Source organism: Neoarius graeffei, chromosome 13, assembly GCF_027579695.1.
Source record: "Neoarius graeffei isolate fNeoGra1 chromosome 13, fNeoGra1.pri, whole genome shotgun sequence".
Lineage (NCBI taxonomy): Eukaryota > Metazoa > Chordata > Actinopteri > Siluriformes > Ariidae > Neoarius > Neoarius graeffei.
The window spans coordinates 65,326,654-65,349,212 of NC_083581.1; the positions used below are offsets into that span (position 1 = coordinate 65,326,654).

The window sequence follows — 22,559 nt, forward strand, 5'->3', positions numbered from 1 at the left end:
CACATCCATACAGCACAAAACATTTTGGCATCATACAGAAACTAAACTACCACTTCATATATTCAAAAATGTTTTGGCAAAAAGATTTAATGCACAAAATACAGATATGTGCTCAGTTCTTCTCTTCGTGCAACATCTCACAGTGTATGATACAGTGTTGGACTATGTGACCTCCAACACGCCTAGAATGTTGGACTGTCTGAGGTGTTTTACTACATCCAAAGCTGGTGACAAAATATTGTGAAGGTCACAAATGTATACGCAGAAGACAATTAACGGCACAGCAGCAAAGTGATCGGTGTAATAAAAACAAGGCACTTCATGCTGCAATTAAAAAAATAAAATGTTAAATAGCTATTAACGACTAACAAGAGTTTAAAATGGTCTTGTTGTAAAATCTCACAAATAAGAGGCAGAGCTCATAAAGGCATAAGACAGTGTTAATATCAGAAACCCTCCCTGAGAGAAAAAATGTAGGACAATATCAATCACATTCGAGTCTTGACAACTATGTACCTCAAAATACAAATTAACTTAATCTTGTTGGTTCATGGATATATTATATAAGAAAATAAATTATCGGAGTCATTCAGTGCTTCAACCTGATGTACTGTGAGGCTACAACTTGTCTTTGTTCCAGATAAAATAAGAGTATGTACAGCGTACAGTACACTCATAAGACATGTACTCAATGCACCACATCACAACACACACAAACATATTGCTTGCCACTGGTTTTACCTGTTACTCAATAGACCACAGGATCATAAATGGTGATTTCTCTTTTTCCATCCAGTGTTTGGACTAAAGCACCAAACCCATATTAGACTGGTACCAAAATTCAAAAAAGTGCTTATTTAAGGAGTTAAAGGCATTTTTGAGACAAAGTCGGCAAACAGTCTTATTTTGTCAATTTGGGTGTGCCGAATTCAAATCTGCAATATGCCGAGCTCTACCTGACCTCTAGAGGTCATTGAACTTTGGGCCTGTAAACGTCTCAGCTGAACCCAGTTTCTCAGCTTTCTAAGGAATGAAATGTACTAAAATGATTAATGAAGTTAGCAAATGGCCTTGTTTGTTAAATGTTTGGGTGCTGAATTCATTTTTCATTTGTAAAACGACATATGACCTCTGATAACCTCAAGGTCATTAAACTTGGCCTATAGGCCTATGCATTTAACGGCATTTTTAAACTGACTTTACTCCCCCAAAAAGAATATGAACAGACACAAAACAAATAGAAAGGAACAAATACAACATTAAATGCCAGTTGTTGTTTGTTTTTTTGTAAAGGCTTTACCCCGTTTAAAACAAAAACAACAAAGAAAAAAAACTCATATATATATATACTAACCCTGATTAAGCTGTATACCCTGTATGCCCCCACATTTTGTATGCTGCTGAATCTGTCCTTTTTTCAGTAGCTTTGTATAAACAATAACTGCTAAATGTAATGCAATGTTATGTAAGATGATCGCCTAGGCATTCTCATTGTGAAAAGTAAGTCACATGTACATGGACTGGCATTTAATGTTGTATTTGTTCCTTTCTATTTGTTTTGTGTCTGTTCATATTCTTTTTGGGGGAGTAAAGTCAGTTTAAAAATGCTGTTAAATGCATAGGCCTATAGGCCAAGTTTAATGACCTTGAGGTTATCAGAGGTCATATGTCGTTTTACAAATGAAAAATGAATTCAGCACCCAAACATCTAACAAACAAGGCCATTTGCTAACTTCATTAATCATTTTAGTACATTTCATTCCTTAGAAAGCTGAGAAACTGGGTTCAGCTGAGACGTTTACAGGCCCAAAGTTCAATGACCTCTAGAGGTCAGATAGAGCTCGGCATATTGCAGATTTGAATTCGGCACGCCCAAATTGACAAAATAAGACTGTTTGCCGACTTTGTCTCAAAAATGCCTTTGGGTGTCACAATTCTGGATTTTGGTACCAGTCTATATTAGTCAGTGGTGATTTTATATATACACACACACAGCACAATCATTTCATCATGCACTTTGTACCATTTCCAAAACTTCACATTTAATGTTTCCATTTTAGACTCCTTTGTGCAATACAGTCATGTAAATTAATAACTTTTAATCTCGTTTCAAACAAATAATTACAGGCTGGTCTGATTAAATTGGCACTCTTGTATCTAACGCTACAGAAGATTTCAACATTGAAATCACGTACACTGCTCACACAACATTTCGCTGCACACTCAACCTACAAAAGGAAAAATGAGACAAAACCATATAAATAGGGAGCGCGTGGAACATCCGAAAAGGATGGCACAAATAACGTGCCTGGAAATTGTCGTCTCTAACATAGAGTCATTTTGGGAGTCGTTCAAGAGATGCTTGAGAACATTTCACAGACAAGATACACTCCATATCGCCTTAAATTAGGAAAAACAGTTCGTCTTCATACGTATGTACTGACAGAGTCTATAAATATACAGTTGCACTGATAAATAAAATGTTGAAGTAAAATGACATCAAAAAGTCAAAGTAAAAAAAACACTTCTGGGAAGGGGGGGGGGGGGGGGGGTGTACAAGTCACATGTTTAGACACCTAATTCAATAATTTTTCTTTTTTTTAATTAATAAAAATAAGACACTTCATGACGGACTCATTTCTCTTAGTTGAACGGTCCTTGACAATGTGGAATAAGGCTATTTACTATATTTTCATTAATTTACTGTTTGATCTAAAACGCATTAAGAAGTCAATTAAGGTTTGACGAGGCACCTGTTAATTGAAAAGCATTCCAGGTGACTCCCTCATGAAGCTGCTTAAGATAAGATAATGCCAATAGTGTGCAAAGCGCCATCAAGGTAAACGGTGGCTGCTTTGAAGAATCTAAAATAATTAAACATATTTTGGTTAAATTTTTTTTTTAAACACTTTTTTTTTTGGTTATATGTTCCGTATGTTATTTCATAGTTTTGATGTCTTCAGTATTGTTCTACAATGCAGAAAATAGTCAAAATACAGAAAAACCTCTGAATAACTCCGTGTCCAAACCTTTGACTGATAAAATGTCCAGCACTAACCAGAACACCAACCATGAGGGTTGTACTACCATGGAAGACTGAAAATGCTTTTGGACTGTCACACAACTGAATACACCAAGGTCAGCAGAGTCCTGTGTTTAACTGCATTTGTTTAGGGTTCAGCGGTTGGAGGGTCTTTCTCTGATTCTACACCTGCTGCACCAACCTGCGGTAGTGTGGCATGACCTTACTGTCCGGGAGGTAGAGAGCCATTTCCAGTGCAACCAGGACAGGGAACTCCAGGGGAATGAGCTCCCGACGACTTAGTCGAAAACGCTCCTCCAGCTTCTGCTCGCCAGCACCAGCACAAATACAAAGAAGGAGCAAACAAAATACCTAATTACTATAATTATAGTAATGAGGGCAAGTCAAATGAAAACTTTGAGAGTGACATAAATTGAAATTGAATCAAATTTCTTTCTTGAGGAATCTGGACACTTGTTAAGCACTGGGACACTTTCACTGAGTGAGATGGAGACTAGAAAAAAAAAATAAAATCACACACTTTTGTAACATTGTGCAATAAATAATGCAGAAAATTAGGGTTAACACACTTATACAATTTACTTCTACAGTATGAATGTATTAGTGTTTTTCTCCCAAAATAAATTGTTACTTTGAAAGGTGCATTTAATAATTTTAATACACAGTCCCATCCAAAAGTATTGGAACGACAAAGTCAATTCTTTTGTTTTTGCTATACACTGAAGATGACTGGGTTTTGTCTCCTATTAATCTTTTGACATCAAACCCAAAGATCTTGAGCTTTTTTTTTTTAAGCAAAAAAAAAAAAAAAAAAACCCTACACAATGCCCCCCCCCCCTTTTTTTTTTTGGGAAAATTCCAATACTTTTGGAGGGGACCTTATAGGATGCTATATGTTTTTGGTATTTTATAATACATTAATATTGTAGACATGAATTATCGATACGGGTGTCATTTTGCATCTGAAGGCTGATCAATTTAGCTCAAATTAAGAAAAAAACCCCCACAACATTTCTAAATGTTTAAAGGCAAAATCAGAAAGCCAAGTTAAATCTCTCTCTCTCTTTTTAATTGTACACTTTTTCCCTGTTTTGAAAACCTTTATCACTGACTCGCATGTTATTATTGTCTAATTATCTGTTACCACTCAAACAATCTTTCCAAACAAGGACATCATCGTTATTACAGCCTGCCGTCACTTTATCTGCATGTTCACGGTCATATATTTTTGCTTAAATTATCGTCTATTTAATTACTCTAACAAACTGTAGTTACAGCAGTGCATGTGAACACAATCTAATACATTAAGTCATGGTGGAGCAGGAACATGTAAATAAGGGTCATGTAAATAAACAGAGGAATGTGTAAATGCAAGTTAAACCAGTTTACAACGAACTATGGATAAATCAAAATGACAAGGATTAACAGTCAACCAGAAAGAGCCAGTATCCAACCTGTCTGAACATTCTGATCTGGCTGAATGCCACTTACATCTATCAGCTGTTTGACCTCCAGTTTCTTGAGGTCACTGCTGATCTTGGCTGCCAGCAGCACACATACTGCAGATACGAGTTTTCTGTTGGGCTTGTTCAGTCGACCCTGCAGAACCAGCTTCTCAAAGTACACATAAGCCATCGCTATGGTAACCGGCTGCAGACCACACTCCTCGCTCACCGCACGCATGTCTCTTTTCAAGCTGAGTGTCAGGAAACAGTCAACCACAAGTGACAGATGTGAGAAGTAGCTCCAAAACAAGCCTCTTACGAGGCTTTTTCTATCCAGCTTTCTTTTACTAGACAATTAATTTGGTAAATTCCACAATAACTGGCACTCCATCCTCTTCTTTGTATATCTATATGATTATTTTTATTTTTCCACGGTAACAACAACCTCTTGTGCTGAAAAGGGTTGTTTTTAATTTGATCCTGAGCAATTACTGTATGCATATCCATGTAGGTTTTCTCAAGGTTAGTAGGTGGACTGATGACTTTAAATTGCCCGAGTGTGCGAATGTATGTGGGTACTCCATGATGGACTGGCATCCCATTCAGGGTATATTCCCGCCTCACACCCAGTGTTCCCGGGATAAGCTTCGGATTCACTGCAACACTGACTAGGATGCAGTGTTTGAAGATGAATGAATGAAAAAAGTAAATACATAGGTGTGCTGTGCTGCGTTGTATACCATCATTTCTGAACATTCTCTTAGAGGGTGCCAATAATTGTGGACCTGATGGAATATTATTCATTATATCCACATTCACTGGATATGAGCAATTGCATGCTCTGATTAGCTACTCTACTATCAGCTCATATACCACGAGTTGAGAAAAACAAAATGGCGGAGCCTGTTGCTGAACCAACCAAGGATGAAATAAAAACTCTACTTGAAAACGAAACCCCCCCCCCCAAAAAAAGGCAACAAAATATGGAATGAACAATCCCCCCAAAGAATTAGTATTATAGCATTTTCACAAATTGTTAGTCACTTCGCCGGTTTGTTAAATGGAACTGATTTTTGTCGGACGTTTTGTACAAAGTTTTTATTTATCGAATTTGCAAACAAAACAAAAAAAACCCCGCTCCGTTTCTCAAAATCCAGTGAATGTGGATAGAATAAAACAATTATTCAACTCAATCTCGTCTTATATGGCTTATAGCCGACTCGGCGCTACATGCCTCGTTGGCTATCAGCTCATGTACGACTCGATTTTGTGGAATAATTGTTAGTTATACACTACCGTTCAAAAGTTTGGGGTCACCCAGACAATTTTGTGTTTTCCATGAAAAGTCACACTTTTATTTACCACCATAAGTTGTAAAATGAATAGAAAATATAGTCAAGACATTTTTCTGGCCATTTTGAGCATTTAATCGACCCCACAAATGTGATGCTCCAGAAACTCAATCTGCTCAAAGGAAGGTCAGTTTTATAGCTTCTCTAAAGAGCTCAACTGTTTTCAGCTGTGCTAACATGATTGTACAAGGGTTTTCTAATCATCCATTAGCCTTCTGAGGCAATGAGCAAACACATTGTACCATTAGAACACTGGAGTGATAGTTGCTGGAAATGGGCCTCTATACACCTATTGCACCAAAAACCAGACATTTGCAGCTAGAATAGTCATTTACCACATTAGCAATGTATAGAGTGTATTTCTGATTAGTTTAAAGTGATCTTCATTGAAAAGAACAGTGCTTTTCTTTCAAAAATAAGGACATTTCAAAGTGACCCCAAACTTTTGAACAGTAGTGTACATTTAAAATATGGGTACATTTAAGCCACAGATGTACAAATGCACTCTCCTGAGCTTACCTTCTAATCTTGCTCAATGTCAGCTTAATATAAGGAAACTTTTCCTTGAATGTCTCATTCATGTCCTTCTTCAGGTCAGATGGTTTTACGTATTCAATAACCGTTGTCTGAAAGAGACAAAAACACTGGTTTGTTTAAGATTTACATGATACAGACTGGCGGCACGGTGGTGTAGTGGTTAGCACTGTCGCCTCACAGCAAGAAGGTCCGGGTTCGAGCCCTGTGGCTGGCGAGGGCCTTTCTGTGCGGAGTTTGCATGTTCTCCCCGTGTCCGCGTGGGTTTCCTCCGGGCGCTCCGGTTTCCCCCACAGTCCAAAGACATGCAGGTTAGGTTAACTGGTGACTCTAAATTGACCGTAGGTGTGAATGTGAGTGTGAATGGTTGTCTGTGTCTATGTGTCGGCCCTGTGATGACCTGGCGACTTGTCCAGGGTGTACCCCGCCTTTCGCCCGTAGTCAGCTGGGATAGGCTCCAGCTTGCCTGCGACCCTGTAGAAGGATAAAGCGGCTAGAGATAATGAGATGAGATGATACAGACTTTATGAACGATGAGTGACTACAATACAAGTAGTTACTGTCAATGGATAGCCTGCTTTACAATGTTTACAGAGATCATTACTGCACTGTACTGAGTGCAACAGCCACTGCAATGTGGTTTATAATGTGGGCCTCCAGCCAAGCTTTTCTGCTTTTCATCATCATATGACCTGCTAATGAGGGTCTAATATATTGTTAAAAACAGTAGAAATTCCTGTGCCCTCTGTACTCATTAATTATACATGTTTACAATTAGGTAATATGCTTTTAAGACATTAAACATGTGCTAGTGCGGCAAAATGAAAACGCTCACCACATAAGAGCCAAAGGTTAAGACCCTCTTGTGCTTCCCACACGGCCACTGTGGATCACTCAACAGGTTGGGGTTGTAATCTGACAACTCGTCCACACCTGTTGAGACAGGATATGTAAAACACGTCAAATGAAACCATCACTACTGTGAAGGTGGTTGTTATACTGTTTCAGTGTCTCAGGAACGCACCAGCTTCTTGTCCGATGGCGCTACAGAAACGTTGGTGACAGAAGTTCTTCTGGCTGCTTATCCGGTTTCGGGACATCAGTGCCTGAACAGTGCTGGTATCTAGAGGCATATTGCTTTTCTGCTTGACCAGGGCATTGGTAGGAAGCAGGAACTGAGCATAAGATACTGTCTGCAACACAGAGATAAACAGATAAAACACACAAGAAATCATCTGTGAACACTAAAGAACTGTTGAACTTGGACTTCAATCCTGGGTAAATGTTAATGTTAGTCTTTCATTGTAAAATGAGAGTTTGTGTTGTGAAGCTGTCTGCTTCATCTGGAACAAAACTTTGGTTCTGAGCAAGATGCTATATCAGTGTTACATATGTTTACTTTCAAGTAAGGAATCTTTGTTGAATTAGTCAAATCCTAATGGACTTTGCTTTACAGTCGATTGGGGTACTCAAAGTACTCGTCTCTGGCATTTATACTTGATTTGTGATGGTTCTTTCTGCTGTAACAAATTTAACAGAAATCAGCAGCAAACTATAGCAAGAAATAAAAAAAAGAATCAGCTGCTCAATCTGTATGTGAATAAACTGAGCAGCATAAAGGAAGAAAATGTAACGTTATACATGAACAAATTTTTATAATTGACATTGGAATTACTAATGGATAGTACATTTTAGGTGAAAACTTTAAAGCTACATTAAAACCATTCTTTGGTGTTTGTAGACTCAAACCCAATGGCACTTTACACGGACACTTGGCTGTGATCAAACCTGTTCCACTAGTGCAACAACTTCTTCTCTTACTTTTATCTGCTCCCGTTAGGGGTCGCCACAGCGGATCTGTTCCGCATATTTGATTTGGCATAGGTTTTTACACCGGATGCCTTTCCTGACACAACCCTCCCCAATCCATCCGGGTTTGGGACTGGCACCAAGTATGCACTGGCTTGTACAACCCCGGTGGCTGGGTATTCTACCTATTAACCGGAGCACCTGGAGGAAACCCACGCAGACATGAGAAGATGCCACCTCCACACAGAAAGGCCCCTGTCAGCCATGAGGTTTGAACCAGAACCTTCTTGCTGTGAGGTGACAGTACTAACCACCGCACCACCTTGCTGCCATTCCACTGGTGCAACCGACTACTGATACGGTTCGAAATCATAATTAGAAGTCTTATTAAATCCAAAATTAAAAAAAAAAAAAAAAAAAAAAAAAACACTATACGCCAATCCTACGGCAGAGCAATAGGGCCAGGGTTTGATATTTTATTTGGAAACTTCTGAGAAAAAAAAAAAATCAGAATTTTTGAGATTAAAGTCAAAATTTTCGAGAAAAAAAAAAAAAAAAAGTCAGAAATCTGTAGAAGGCGGGCTTCCATACGGAAGTGACACTCACTCGCGGCCGGTAGACATGAATGGCTGAGACCAGAGCCATGGAATTCAGAGTTGTGGCAACCGGGGTACAGGAAGTCGGTTGGTGATGTGATTCATGTAGATTCAAATACTTCGAGGTCGTCAGCTCTGAATGACCTGGTACTTCCTGGTAGCCTAAATTTGTGACTTTTTTTCTCGAATGTCCGACTGATTTCGCCTCCTGAAAAGACCAAGTTCACGACACAGCCTCTTCAAAGTCCGGATAGAAATCACAATATTGTGATTCTGTGCCAAGACTGCAAGGATCTCTTTGGTATTAAACCCAATCCCAAAATAACATTTGATTAAGTCGTCCATTTCAGCAGCACTAAAACACAGTAGTAGCAGACTAAGTCTCCGTCAGCTCTGAATGACCTGGTACTTCCTGGTAGCCTAAATTGGTGACTTTTTTCTCGAAAATTTCGAGTTTATTTCTCAAAACTTTTGACGAAAATTGACTTTTTTCTTGAAAATTTCGACTTTTTTCTCAAAATTTGACTTTTTCCGCGAAAATTTTGACTTTTTTTCTCAAATTTTGAATTTTTTCTCGAAAATTTTGACTTGTTTCTCGAAATTTCTGACTTTTTTCTCGAAATTTGAGTTTTTTTCTCAGAAATAAAAAAATATATATATGTATTTCTTAGTGGAACTATCGCTCTTCCGTACCAATCTCTTTTTGGAAGAAATGGTTTACAAATTAAAATTAGTTATGGCAAAAACAGGTCATCCTCAAGTATAAAAAAATGATTTGAATGTATGGTAATTGCCATATAAAAGGACACAAAGGTAGTATTTAAATAAGACTACAGTTAGGATCTCATAGCTGTATAACAACATGAAGCAAACTGCATGAGTAACACAATGCATGCAGGTACCAGTCAAATGTTCTTCATCTTCTAATTCAATGCTTTTTCTTTATTTTTATTAAATAAAAGTCACTTCACGTCTTAAAGTAATGATGGCTGTCATTTCTCTTTACTTACTTGAACGGTTCTTGACATAATATGGATTACTACAGTTGTGGAATAGGGATATTTACTGTGTATTTTTATTATTTACTATTTGTTTAGTTTGCCACATTTACACAGAATACAAAAAATAAAAAGAAAATAAATATGAAGATAACTAATTACAAACAAACAAAACGTGCTAAGGGAAAGGAACAGGACTTGCATCCTAATTTCCACCTCACCCCACATGCTAAAACATAGTAATACAAAGATTACACTGTAAAAATTATACTCCAATACACTATAAATGTTAATATACAATAGAAAATTTTGTAATGATATGAATGTATGTATTGATGAATAAATATAAAATATATAAAAATTAAATCAAAAACAGGGCGGCACGGTGGTGTAGTGGTTAGCGCTGTCGCCTCACAGCAAGAAGGTCCGGGTTCGAGCCCGGTGGCCGGCGAGGGCCTTTCTGTGTGGAGTTTGCATGTTCTCCCCGTGTCCGCGTGGGTTTCCTCCGGGTGCTCCGGTTTCCCCCACAGTCCAAAGACATGCAGGTTAGGTTAACTGGTGACTCTAAATTGACCGTAGGTGTGAATGTGAGTGTGAATGGTTGTCTGTGTCTATGTGTCGGCCCTGTGATGACCTGGCGACTTGTCCAGGGTGTACCCCGCCTTTCGCCCGTAGTCAGCTGGGATAGGCTCCAGCTTGCCTGCGACCCTGTAGAACAGGATAAAGTAGCTAGAGATAATGAGATGAGAGATGAAATCAAAAACAGAAACCGTACAATATTAGCACTGACTGACATGAATAAATAATTTTAAAATAAATAAATAACAAAAGAAAAAAATAATAATAAAAGGGATATATGACAAAAGAAGGCTAGCTATTCAAAACCAGATACTAAACAAGAGTGCTCCGAGAGCACAATATCTCCCACTGGCAACTGTGCCATAACTCTGGTAAAATGCAACTGAACTGAATGAAACTGCAATATGCATATTACCGACATAACAAAGAATCCTGTCAAGTTTCGTGAAATTCCTCCAAAAATTGTGAGAGGAGTTGAATTCAGAAAGTGAGTACCCTTCCTGGGACGGACAGACGGACGGACATCGCCAAGACATAATCCCCCTTCAGGCCTTTCGGCCAGCGGAGGATAATAAAAATTGTGAGGGAAGTTGATTTCAGAAAGCAAGCACACCTTGATGAAATTGCCAAAGTACAAGTTTGTTAATAATCAAGGGCATAACTCTGGTAAAATTTGCCCAAATTAAATGAAATTTCAATATGCGTATAACTGTCATATAACAAAGTTTTTTGCCAAGTTTGGTGAAATTCCTCCACAAATTGTGAGAGGAGTTGATTTCCGAAGGGGAAAACACTCATGAAATTGTCAAAGTATAATTTTGTTAATCAAGGGTTGTAACTCTGGTAAAATGTGACCCAATTTAACGAAATTACAATATGTGTATTACCGACATATAACAAAGAATCCTGCCAAGTTTCATGGAATTCCTCCAAAAATTGAGAGAGGAGTTGATTTCAGAAGGTGAGCACCCTTCCTGGGACGGACAGAAGTCACCACGACATAATCCCCCATCAGGCCTTTCGGTCAGGGGGAATAATTTCAGTGGATGAAATATACGGTATAAATGAGGAAAATATGAAAATCAATTAATATCATTACATTTTCATTAGATGCCAACATGGAGGACAAGTTGTTCATTTTGATTAATAAATATCAAGAACAGGGCTCGTCATTAACTTTTAAATCCACTTGTCCAGTCGGACAAGCAGCAAGATTTTTCACTTGTCCTGACCGTAACCTTTTTATTATGCATTTACTAGGTTAATGAAAGGAAAGTGTTCAAAGTTTATTTCAAAAAGCAAGTTTAGTTATGATAATCATTATGCTTTAATTATTTATAATTTAATAAAACTCAAAATTTAACCGTAACAATAAACAATAACTATTCAATACCCCATTATGGTGTATGTTATGGTTATAACCCGTGACCTGATCTGCAGTTTTAAGAGTTAGACTCACCCAAATTCAAAGCTTCTGTAGGAAATAAAAGTTAAATCTTGAGTAATCCAGTAAAACTTGAAGTATAAATTAATTTAATTAAATGAAACTGAAAGAAAATAAATTGGACATGATAAGGGGGACAGAATCACACTGTGAATAAAAACAAACTGTAAGCGAGTTCGACACTGTCGTAAAATTCCTGCAAAATATTTTACGACATTTGTGATGGTTAATGTGTACCATACAAAAGAAAAACACAAAATATCTGAATGAAATGAAGATTCACCACAGATGTTTATTGTATTGAGGTATTTGATTGCCATTTCTCCAATTTCGATGAATTCAAAGTCTAATACAATAGACTATAATATAATTAAATATTACGGCGTGATGAATTTTTTTTTTTTTAAAACACATGCACCTGCTATACTCAGCTCCCCCAGAATTTCATAAACAACAACACGGTCGGATCACTGAGGCGACTGAACTAGCTTTGTTGGAACTTTATTGATGTAACTATTGAATAATTACTGCAAAATAGGGCTGTAACGATATGCGTATCGAAATCGCGATACGCAGAGCCACGATCTGTATCGCGATACAAGAAGGCAGAATCGCGGTACACCCTTTCAAACTTCTCCTCAGCCCAAAAACAGAGGCGCTTCCAAACTTCAATTTATGAATACTTTACTTTTTATTTAAATTACATTTTAAACTTACTTAAATTACTTTTATTTTTTTATATCTATTAGTAAGTCGTTTTCAAGCCGACCTGCAACAATCTTCTGTGAGTCACGCAACGTCCACACTCGCCACTGGCAGAGCATTCATTTCTTTTAAGCGGTCGCCATTCTGGTTGCGACGCGGGGAGCGAATCTGTAAACAAGCAGCTCATTGGCTGGCTAGGTGTGCCACAAGCCAATCACAATCACTTGACCGGAAAGGCATGCAGTGTTGCCAGATTGGGCAGGTTTAGGTGCTTTTTGGCTGGTTTTGAACATATTTTGGGGGTGGAAAATGTTAGCAATATCTGGCAACACTGAAGGCATGTCTGCTTGGGCGGAAGCCTTCTGCGGCAGTTACATTTTGACACGCGAGCAATGTTTCACCATAAAAATTCCGTAATTTCCATCTGTTTTCCGCGATCACAGAAAATCATTGGCTCTATGAGAGTGAGACAGTGAGAGAGCCACCCCCCAAAAAAAATCTTAACGGATTTACACGATTTGGAAAAATGACTTTTTCAGAACCGAAAAAAACAGAGCTTCCGGCTCAACAGTATTATTTTGAGAAATAAAACAATCTTTGGATATACATTTGTTCATTTTTGCATACATATTACTCATTCTCTGCAGTGGTCTGAATTATTTGTTATTAAATAGTTAATGTAAGTAAGTAAATGTTAATAAGTCAAATTTACTACTTAAAAAAAAACATTTTAAAAAAAATCGTGGGCGCATCGAATCGTGGGTCAAAAATCGCAATACGAATCGAATCGTGAGTTGGGTGTATCGTTACAGCCCTACTGCAAAAATAGTGATTTTCAATAAATATTCAACTTATCCCATCAGACAGACACGTGCGGATTTGACTTGTCCAGCCCAAACGTTTAGTTGTCCCGGACAGTTGGACTACCATTAATGCCCAGCCCTGAAGAAGATGAGATTTAAACATGGATAATGAATTGAGGGATTTAATACAAGATGGCAAAGTGTTCCACAGATCTGTAGACCTAATAAAGTATTATTTCCTATAATAAATCTTGTTTATGTTCATAAATAAGGATGTGGCTATTAGGATCAAAGTTTCACGTACGATAAGTTCAAAAGCATGCAGGTATTTTCCAATGTCAATAAATTGGAGGTCAGTTCTAGATTTAAAGAAACATAGCAAGTCAGAGATCTCCCTACAGTATTCTAAAGGGAGTAAGTTTAAATTAATTAGTTCTGCTGTATAGGCAGAGGCTTAGCTAGTGAGCCATGCAGCCGTGTTTTACACGGCCAATTCTCAAAAAACACGGCCATATATCCCCAAACACGGCCTATAAATTTTATATTAACCCGCGCTAACCAAAATTGTGAAATTTTGTTGTTTTGTTTAGTAATTTTCTGCATTTCTGTGGACATTGAAGTTAAATTGAGAAAATCAAATTTACCACCAAAAATTTAAAGTTCTTATTGGTCAGACTTCGAAACGAGGCTGGAATGGAAGCAAAATACTATGAGTTTTGAGAGCTTCGCCGGCGAAGCTCGGCAGGTTTAGAATGAGTAGGTCATGTATTTCGATAAAGATCTTCGCGAGTTTTTTTTTTTTAAAAATCATACAAGCATGATAAACATAGACAGAAACTTTATACTTGACACTTTATGTGCCCACTGCCAAATAATATTATAGTTTTTAAATTACCTAAATTACTGTAGAAGAAATATACAACTTATCTTCCTCAGTCTCACCGGACTCGGCGCGCTGAGAGCCCACTTCTGCATTCATAAAAGACTGTTCCCATGGTAATGGCATGATAACCACTTTCACTCTTTCGGTTTCCATTGGTTTCTCTTTCGCCAAGATTTACATCATCTTAAATAGTACTTTCATAAACTACCATTATTATTGAATTTTTTTGTATTGTTTATCGTAGTTACATTTAAGTAACTAAAAGAACATTTCCTTTCATTTGTAACTTAATTTCACTTATTTTTAACTCCTATTTATTGCACTTTTTAACAGAATCAAAATGACTTCTAACATTTTGTGATGCAACTTTTACATGATGTATATTTCGTAAAATTAAAACTTGTTAAAAGGTATCGTTATTTTCAGTTTTGTGTGTGTATTAACTGAAAAGCATTCCAGGTGACGACTTCACAAAGTTGGTTAAGATAATGCCAATACATAGTTTTCACTGACGTCACGGCATTCCGGGGAACGCCCTCCAGCCGCCATCTTGTGGGGCAAACAAAACGGACCATCGCTATTACCGGCTACGTTATCTCTGACGAATTTATGAAGTTATATAGTCAGTTTTCTAAAATAAAGATCAATGTCGGCAAAATCAAGCAAACGGAAGTATATAGATACATTAGACGACATCTCACGACAACGGTATGCAGCCAAACTGGCCTTGATTGGGGGAATTGACCCCTACGAAGTGGACAAAGATGCATTTTCAAGTGACTATGCAGGGCTGCCATCCATATCGTACCCTGATATTGTGAACTATTTCGTGAATAGTAAAAGTGCCTACACACTTGACGACCTCAAAGCATACAAGTCGCTGGAGTCATACAATTATTTTGTCTGTGGCTGGGTCCGTGAAGTCCACCATATAAAAACAAGTGACAGTCGTGTCCTAATTACAGCCAAGGTATGTAAACATTGGAATTTTAGAGCTCTCAACACTGCGCGCATATATGTGTGTGTATATAATATCGAGTTGATTTAAATCGGAATTGATTTAAATCGGAAAGCTGCGCACATTTGCGCGAAGCTGCGCAAATGTGCGCAGCTTTCCGATTCACTGTTTTTTTCTCATCCTTATACTTCCTATGTTCCATGGACTGTAACGGATTTGCAATTGATTGTTTATTTAAACAACTTACCACTTATAAAATGATCGGAGCAGACTTTGCTGTGTTTGGAAGGCTGATAATCCTTGCGGTTGATTCTCGCAAGCCATAGATTTCTCCTTTGTATGCTGAGTTTCTTTGTTTGCTCGCCTTCGTGCTCCCGTACAGTGGGAATTCCATAAAAGCTCCACTTGACGTCATCATCTGACCTATTACGACAGCCGTGAATACAACAGGTGTGCACCATTGCTAGCTTTAAGTAGCCTGCTTGGGTTCTTTTGAAGACTTTGTACTCGCGCGTTACAATGTGTGCTCAGTGACCCGTACGGTAAGCTTGACCCACAAGATGGCCGCCACTAGGGAATCCCCGACTCTGTGACGTCATGTGAAAACTATCCATAGTGTGCAAAGCATCATCAAGGTAAATGCTGGCTATTTTGAAGAATTTGAAATCTGAAACAGATTTTGCTTTTTAACACTTTTTTTTTTTTTTACCACATAATTCCATATACATTCCAGATGTTATTTCATAGTTTTGATGTCTTCAGTATTGTTCTACAACATAGAAAATAGTCAAAATATAGAAAAAAAACCCCTATAAATGTGTCCAAACTTTTGACTGGTATGTATACATCGAGTTTGCTTTATAAAATACTGGGATCATAAATAAAAATGCACTCTTACCTTCCCCAAAGCCCCGAGTTCCACACCCTCCAACGCAGGAACCATCTCAGCTGCTCCTCCTGATGCATTCCTCTGTCTCTGGTCCTCCTCACTGGATTACATGGATATCTAGTTAGTCATCTTTACTCAACATCACCACCACATTCCACAGTACTCAGTCCAGGGCTGACACACAGAGTTACTAAATAAGGTATGGAGCTCTTAGTCTGAAATAAGATTCACTCTTGGGGCTCAGCTCCTGTGGACAACCTACTCAGAAAGCTTCCTCATTTATAAAAACAAAAACTTTTTAATATGCTGTACTAGAGAAGCTGCAACTGAAAAAGTCTGGTGTGTGTATTTGGGAAAGCATGCTATCTTTAAGAGATGCAATAAAGCACTAAGTGTTGGATTGATCATTTCTCATGTAAATGATGAGAATGGAGAACGTATGAGAGGTGGACAAATACATGAAACTCATTCTGATTTAAACTGTGGGTGGTAGAAAAGGGCAACTGGACTTGCTTGAAGATTCTTGAAAACGTTTCACCTCTCATCCGAAAGGCTTCCTCAGTTCTGTCTGACAAATAAGGAGTATCAGATATTTATCCTCTCATGGATCAGAATCAGAATCAGAACTCTGATGATAAGCTCATCTAAGGTGTCCTTGACCCACGATGCCTCAAGGACACCTTAGATGAGCTTGTCATCAGAGTTCTGATTCTGATTCATGAGAGGATAAATGTGTCAGAAAACAGAATCCAGGGACACATGTCTGCCCGGGGGCATTTTGAGTTATTGACGGATTCAGAAAGTACAGTTTCTAAGCTTTCCAATGATGCCTTCCATGTGGAGATCTGACAACATTTGAAGAATGTGTGGCCTTTTGAAAGTGCATACCTCTTAAAACAGAAAAGGGAGAAAATCGCCCTCAAAGTTTTCCATCTCAGCTACTCTGGGTGCAGGGCGGGCACATAATGGTGCTCATTTGCATGATATTAAGGAAAGCTCTACCCCCTACGAGCTAGCACAATGCCACTTTCATGTAAACAAAGATCACCACGTCAATTTTCCTTCCATGCAAAGTATGCCCAACACAATTATGAAGTACAAAAATAAGTCCTAAAGTATACTTTAACGTTTTGTGGTTGAAAAATTACTCACACCGTAAGAAAGAAAGAGAGCACGATGATGACACAACTAACACAACACTAGTTTCATGTAAAGCCTCGGTCACAACCGGCCGTACTGTGCTCCTACGGCCGGTCTACATGCAAAAAACGCAAGAAACACACGGAGAGCGCGCATGAAACGCACGAGAGCGCGCGTGAGTTGTGCTGATTTTCGAGCCGTAGACTGGCCACAGAGGTTTTGTCATGTCAAACAAACTATGGGCGCTTACGTTTTTTTCAGGTTGCAAGACAAACTTACGGCCAACGCGCGTCTTTCTCAGTGAACCAAAAAAAAAAAAAAAAAAAAAAAAAAAACAAAAACGCAGCGATTTGGGAAACGCCAAAAATCACACGGCCAAAAAATCGTACGTCCGGTTGTGACCTAGGCTTAACCAAACCACAACACTCTCCGTTACATGCAAAAATAACCACACAGCCTTAGATTAATAAACTCACCCCATCAGAAAGAGAAACGGCGCCTTGCACACACCAATGCCTCCGATGGAATGTAATCCTAGAACGGTCCGTGTATCATCCGATCATTCAAGTATTCCATTCAATCTGGAAAATGAGGTTGCGTTTTTTTTTTTGCTAGAAATGGTTATCTCCGATGTAAATACCATGTGTCTGTTTGCTTCGCGGTGTTTCAGCTCCTCTGTGCTCTGTTTAGTAACTCATTCCATAGTGAAATTACATGCCTGTATGCAGCTAAGTAGCCATGCGCTCAGCCCGTATCATCCAGCTGATTCGCGAAAAAAAAAACAACAACAAAAGACTTAAATCATCATGTGAATGGCCCATATGGTAATTTACCCACACCCCCCAGCAGGCTACAGTCCTGACAAAAACGAGACAATTTGCAACAAAAACTGTATGCTTTTCCAACAAAACAATCTATTATCTGAAATACTGATTGTATTCTTCAAGATCTCAACTTGCACATGATGGAAAAAAACAAAAATCACAAATTTCAAAAAAAAAAAAAAAAAAAAAAAAGCTTCTTTTGCGATTATCTCGGATTCGTTTCGGCCGACATGTGTCCCTGGATTCGGTGAGGGGTCACAAATATCGGATACTCCTTATTTGTCAGACAGAACTGAGGAAGCCTTTCGGATGAGAGGTGAAACGTTTTCAAGAATCCTCAAGCAAGTCCAGTTGTCCTTTTCTACCACCCACAGTTTACTATGACCTGGATGATTGAGAATCTTCACAGACATGCTGATTTAAAAAAACAAAAAACAAAAATTGCACTTTGGAGGAGGAAATCACAGCATTTTATTATAATCAAATGCTTCCAGGGATCAGTTTACACCTGCACTGATAACACTGGGCTTGTTATAGAAATCATCAAAACCCCTGATCAATATTTGATTTGCTCAGCTAGAGATACAGCTTTATGAAATATATCTCACCATGTTCCATTAAACTCTAAAATGTTTGATTTTGAGACGTAAACCTAGCCTGGGGACTACGGATTTGTCCATCCCTGTAATACAAAGTGCACTGTGGCTGTGTGCAGTTCAGTACCTGATATGAAAGCTCTCTCCATAGGGTAGTACAGAGAAAGCAGCACACAGAGACCGTTTGGCACAGATCACAATAATCCTGTAGGACACACACACACAAACACACCATCAGTGCCATGGTTTTAATGCAGCGTCAGCTAACAAACATCCGGACCCAAAGCTTAATAGAATTAAATCTAGAATTCAATCCAGAATTCAACTTGATGTACGACTATTTAGTGCCGTGTTTGTGTATCTGATTATCGAGACAGGTCCAGTTTAAAACATGATCGTTGAAAATGTCATTCAAATGCAGTTATTCAAAGTGACGAAACCCAAACTTGACCAAAAGTTTAACACAAAGCCTAATCCCAAATCTTTTAATTGTTTTAATAATTGAAAGTCTGCCCAAAGATAGAAAAATGAGCACATTGGTGCTCGATATTGTGTATTTAAATGGAAGTTAGGACCAGCAAAATGTTGGTTAATTAAAATAACATACTGTACTAAACTGTGGTTGCTGTACCTAGCTTACTGCCACTTATTCCAGGGGTGGACAAATTATTAGCTGGATGATACATAACAGGCTCATGATCAATGAGAAGACTGAATTTATACTTCTAGGAACGCGCCAGCAGTTAAACCCTGTAAAGGTAACTATAGGGAACGAATTGATTGAGTCTAGCTCCAATGTAAAGAATCTTGGCTGCTGGCTGGACTCAAACTTGGTACCGTATGTCAAAACACATTACGAACATCTGTAAAGCAGCTTTTTTCCCCATCTACACAATATACAAACATATACAAAATATACAAAGAGCAGATCGCCAAATTACAGCGTATTCAAAATGCAGCCGCAAGGTTAATACTGGACGTTGGCAAATATCACACATCACTCCGTCGTTGTATCAGTTGCATTGGCTACCCATACACTATCGTATCCAATTCAAAGTACTTTTAATTACTTTCAAAAGACATCCATGGCTTCTCACCATCATATACTTGTAAGCTTATCAACATCAAGGACAAATCGTCATACAGCCTGAGATCGAACAATGGCATTCTACTTAAGCATCCCAATGGCAAGATGAGAACAACCCTTGGTGCACGTTCCTTCACAGCCACAGCACCGACGTTATGGACCAGTCTTCCGATGTCAATTAGGAACATAGAATTACTGACCGATTTTAAGAGAGCATTAAAGAGGTATCTATTCAATCAAGCTTTTACTTAATTTGATAAATCTTTTGCTTGTATTATGTATAAGAGTCATATAGGTATATTTTGTAATTGTTTATGTATTTGGATACTTTTATATACATTTTAATGGAACATGTAAATATTTTTCTTGACTTTGTAACCGAATTGTAAAAGCGCTATTGATCTGCCATTGCTAAATAGCGCTGTATAAGTAATAATTTATTATTATTATCATCATCATCTCAAACACCTAGGACAAGTATGGCATACTACTCCTGAGTAACCAGTACAACACAATGGGGTGTGCTGTTATAGAAAAATAATCAAAAATGGGGTGTAGGGATTATTATCCTAGAACAGCATGTCCCGAAGTGTCTTCTCAGTGATGTTCCAAAAATATTTTTTTTTATTCATTAAAGTAAGTAAACTTCCCATCCAGTTATAGTTACATTTATTGTTGTGGAACATCCAGCTTGTCATGTTGTCCAGAAACCTGAAATCCCAAAGCCCTCTGTCCTGAAGACCTTCCTCCCAAGAAGGAGGAAAAAAAAAAAAAAAAAACTTTAAGCTTATCCTCTGAACCAGTGACACTGGGGTCTCCTTCCAAAAACCTCATCACCATATCAGCGATTACAAAACTTTTTAATCCCGGTATTAGTTAACAGTAATGTATTACAGTAGGTTAGGTTTCGTGTTTAATCTTTAATGTCATGCCAGTTTCTTCTTCAGTGTTCTGCCTGATGGCAGGTCCGCTCTGACGGCTTCAGCCATCAAAGTTTCTCGGGAAGAATTACAGTAGTGGTTTCCTGTTGCCTTCTGCTGGATTATTAGAGGTTTTCTCCTCTCAACCATTCACACCTATGGACAATTTAGAGTAGAGTAGTCAGTTAACCTAACTGCACGTCTTTGGACCATGGGGGAGACCAGAGCACCCAGAGGAAACCCACGCAGAGAGAACATGCAAACTCCACACAGAAAGGCCCCCGTCAGACACTGGGCTCGAACCCAGGACCTTCTTGCTGTGAGGCAACAGTGCTAACCACTACACCATCGTGCCGCAGTTAAACTAATTGGCTACTCTAAATTGTCCATTAGGTATGAATGGTTGTTTCCCAAGCCCAGAAATGGAAGGGTTGTGGCCGGAAGGGCATCCGGCATAAAACTGTGCTCTAATTAACATGACGTGGATCAGTAGGGTCCACATGGACCCCGACCTGGCAGCACTGCTGGACAAGGAAGAAGGAGGACAAACTTTGATTGGAGGCAGCAGACCTGGTTTTGTATGCAACCTTAAACTTATGCATTTTTAAATACGATATTATTGTAAAATGTATTGTTTTAAAAATACTTTTAAATAATTTAATAAAAAAAATAGATTTTTTAATTTTACTCTTTTTAAAAAATTAGTTAATTTTTGTAAATGTTTTTTTAATGAAACACTGCTGTTTCACCGTTTTTCCAGTTACCAAACCCAAATATTGCGATACATATTGTATATCGTAAAAACGTCAAGTATTGCGATATGATTTTTTTTGTCATATCGTCCACACAGAAAGCCCCCCCCAATCGGCCTTTGGACTCAAACCCAGAACCTTCTTGCTGTGAGGCGACGGTACCAACCATCGCACCACAGTGCCGCCCTGTCATGCCAGTATCAGGGGCTATATTCATGGCAGGAACAAGGAAATGAATTTAAAAAAAAAAAATCAATGAACAAAAGGATTAAATAAACATTCAAACGAACACAATTAAATAGAAAACTTTACAGGGAGATTTTAAAGAGCAAAAAATATTCCATACTGAGCAATTTAAAAATCTATATGAGCAGTTTCAAATTAATTTAGGATTAAAATTCTTATATAAACTTGAAATTTGCCTGGCCACCAGCACTACTCTTAATGAGATGCTGATCTGACCAATCAGAATCAAGAATTAATTAGCACTGTGGCATAATACAGGAGCTTCTGATTTCAGCTGCTGGTAAACAAAGTTGTTGATTAGACATGTACTATATTTGAACATAATGCGCTTCAGTTACTTCCTGGGCCTGTATTCTCTCTGGTAAGAACTTTTTATTAGTAAGGTAAATCATGTTACGCACCAGCCCAGACGTTATTAATGAACTGAACTGGTGAGTAGCTCGTATACTTGCGTGGAATTACATTAGAAACCAACTGAAGCCCAACAAATTTAATTTCCAGGCAACAAGAACATGAGACTGGGGCAGTTAGGCTTACTAATCAATTTATGGTTCCTCCAGCCCTGTATGGCACTAATCATTAATATTGTACGTGTGCCTAGTCATTATGAAAGTAAAGAAAACTTATTCACAGTATCGACTCATGCAGTCCTTTTTTGGTGAATTCTACCCTCCTGCCCACTCTCTAACACTCGCTGACTCACCTGCTGACTTATGTGGGAAGCCAGCCTTTGCATATCAATAAGTCCATGAAGTAATGCCATTTTAGGAAGTCTGCCTCAACCTGCAGGCTCAAGTAAACATCTAACATTTTCAAAAACCCTTGGAAGTGAGAAGGGATGGGACAAAAGTATTACATCATGATATTTGAAGATCTATCTAAGAATGCACATTATCTATCATATTTACACTGACTGTCTACTTTATTAGGAATATCTGTACATTCATGCAGTCATC

The 22,559-nt window shown here is 38.3% G+C and overlaps 1 protein-coding gene across 1 annotated transcript in view; it reads right to left on the reverse strand.

The window, feature by feature from the left end:
• Positions 1-1,885: 1,885 nt before the first annotated feature.
• Positions 1,886-22,559, reverse strand: part of cables2a (Cdk5 and Abl enzyme substrate 2a) — a 38,176-nt gene continuing 17,502 nt past the window's right edge. Inside the window, exons 3-9 of the mRNA XM_060938358.1 lie at positions 18,726-18,803; positions 16,048-16,138; positions 7,399-7,567; positions 7,210-7,307; positions 6,360-6,466; positions 4,535-4,739; positions 1,886-3,346 (exon numbers count right to left, since the gene is read on the reverse strand). Of these exons, the coding sequence (XP_060794341.1) occupies positions 3,206-3,346; positions 4,535-4,739; positions 6,360-6,466; positions 7,210-7,307; positions 7,399-7,567; positions 16,048-16,138; positions 18,726-18,803 (889 nt within the window). The 3' untranslated portion in view covers positions 1,886-3,205. The remainder of the gene's footprint in view (positions 3,347-4,534; positions 4,740-6,359; positions 6,467-7,209; positions 7,308-7,398; positions 7,568-16,047; positions 16,139-18,725; positions 18,804-22,559) is intronic.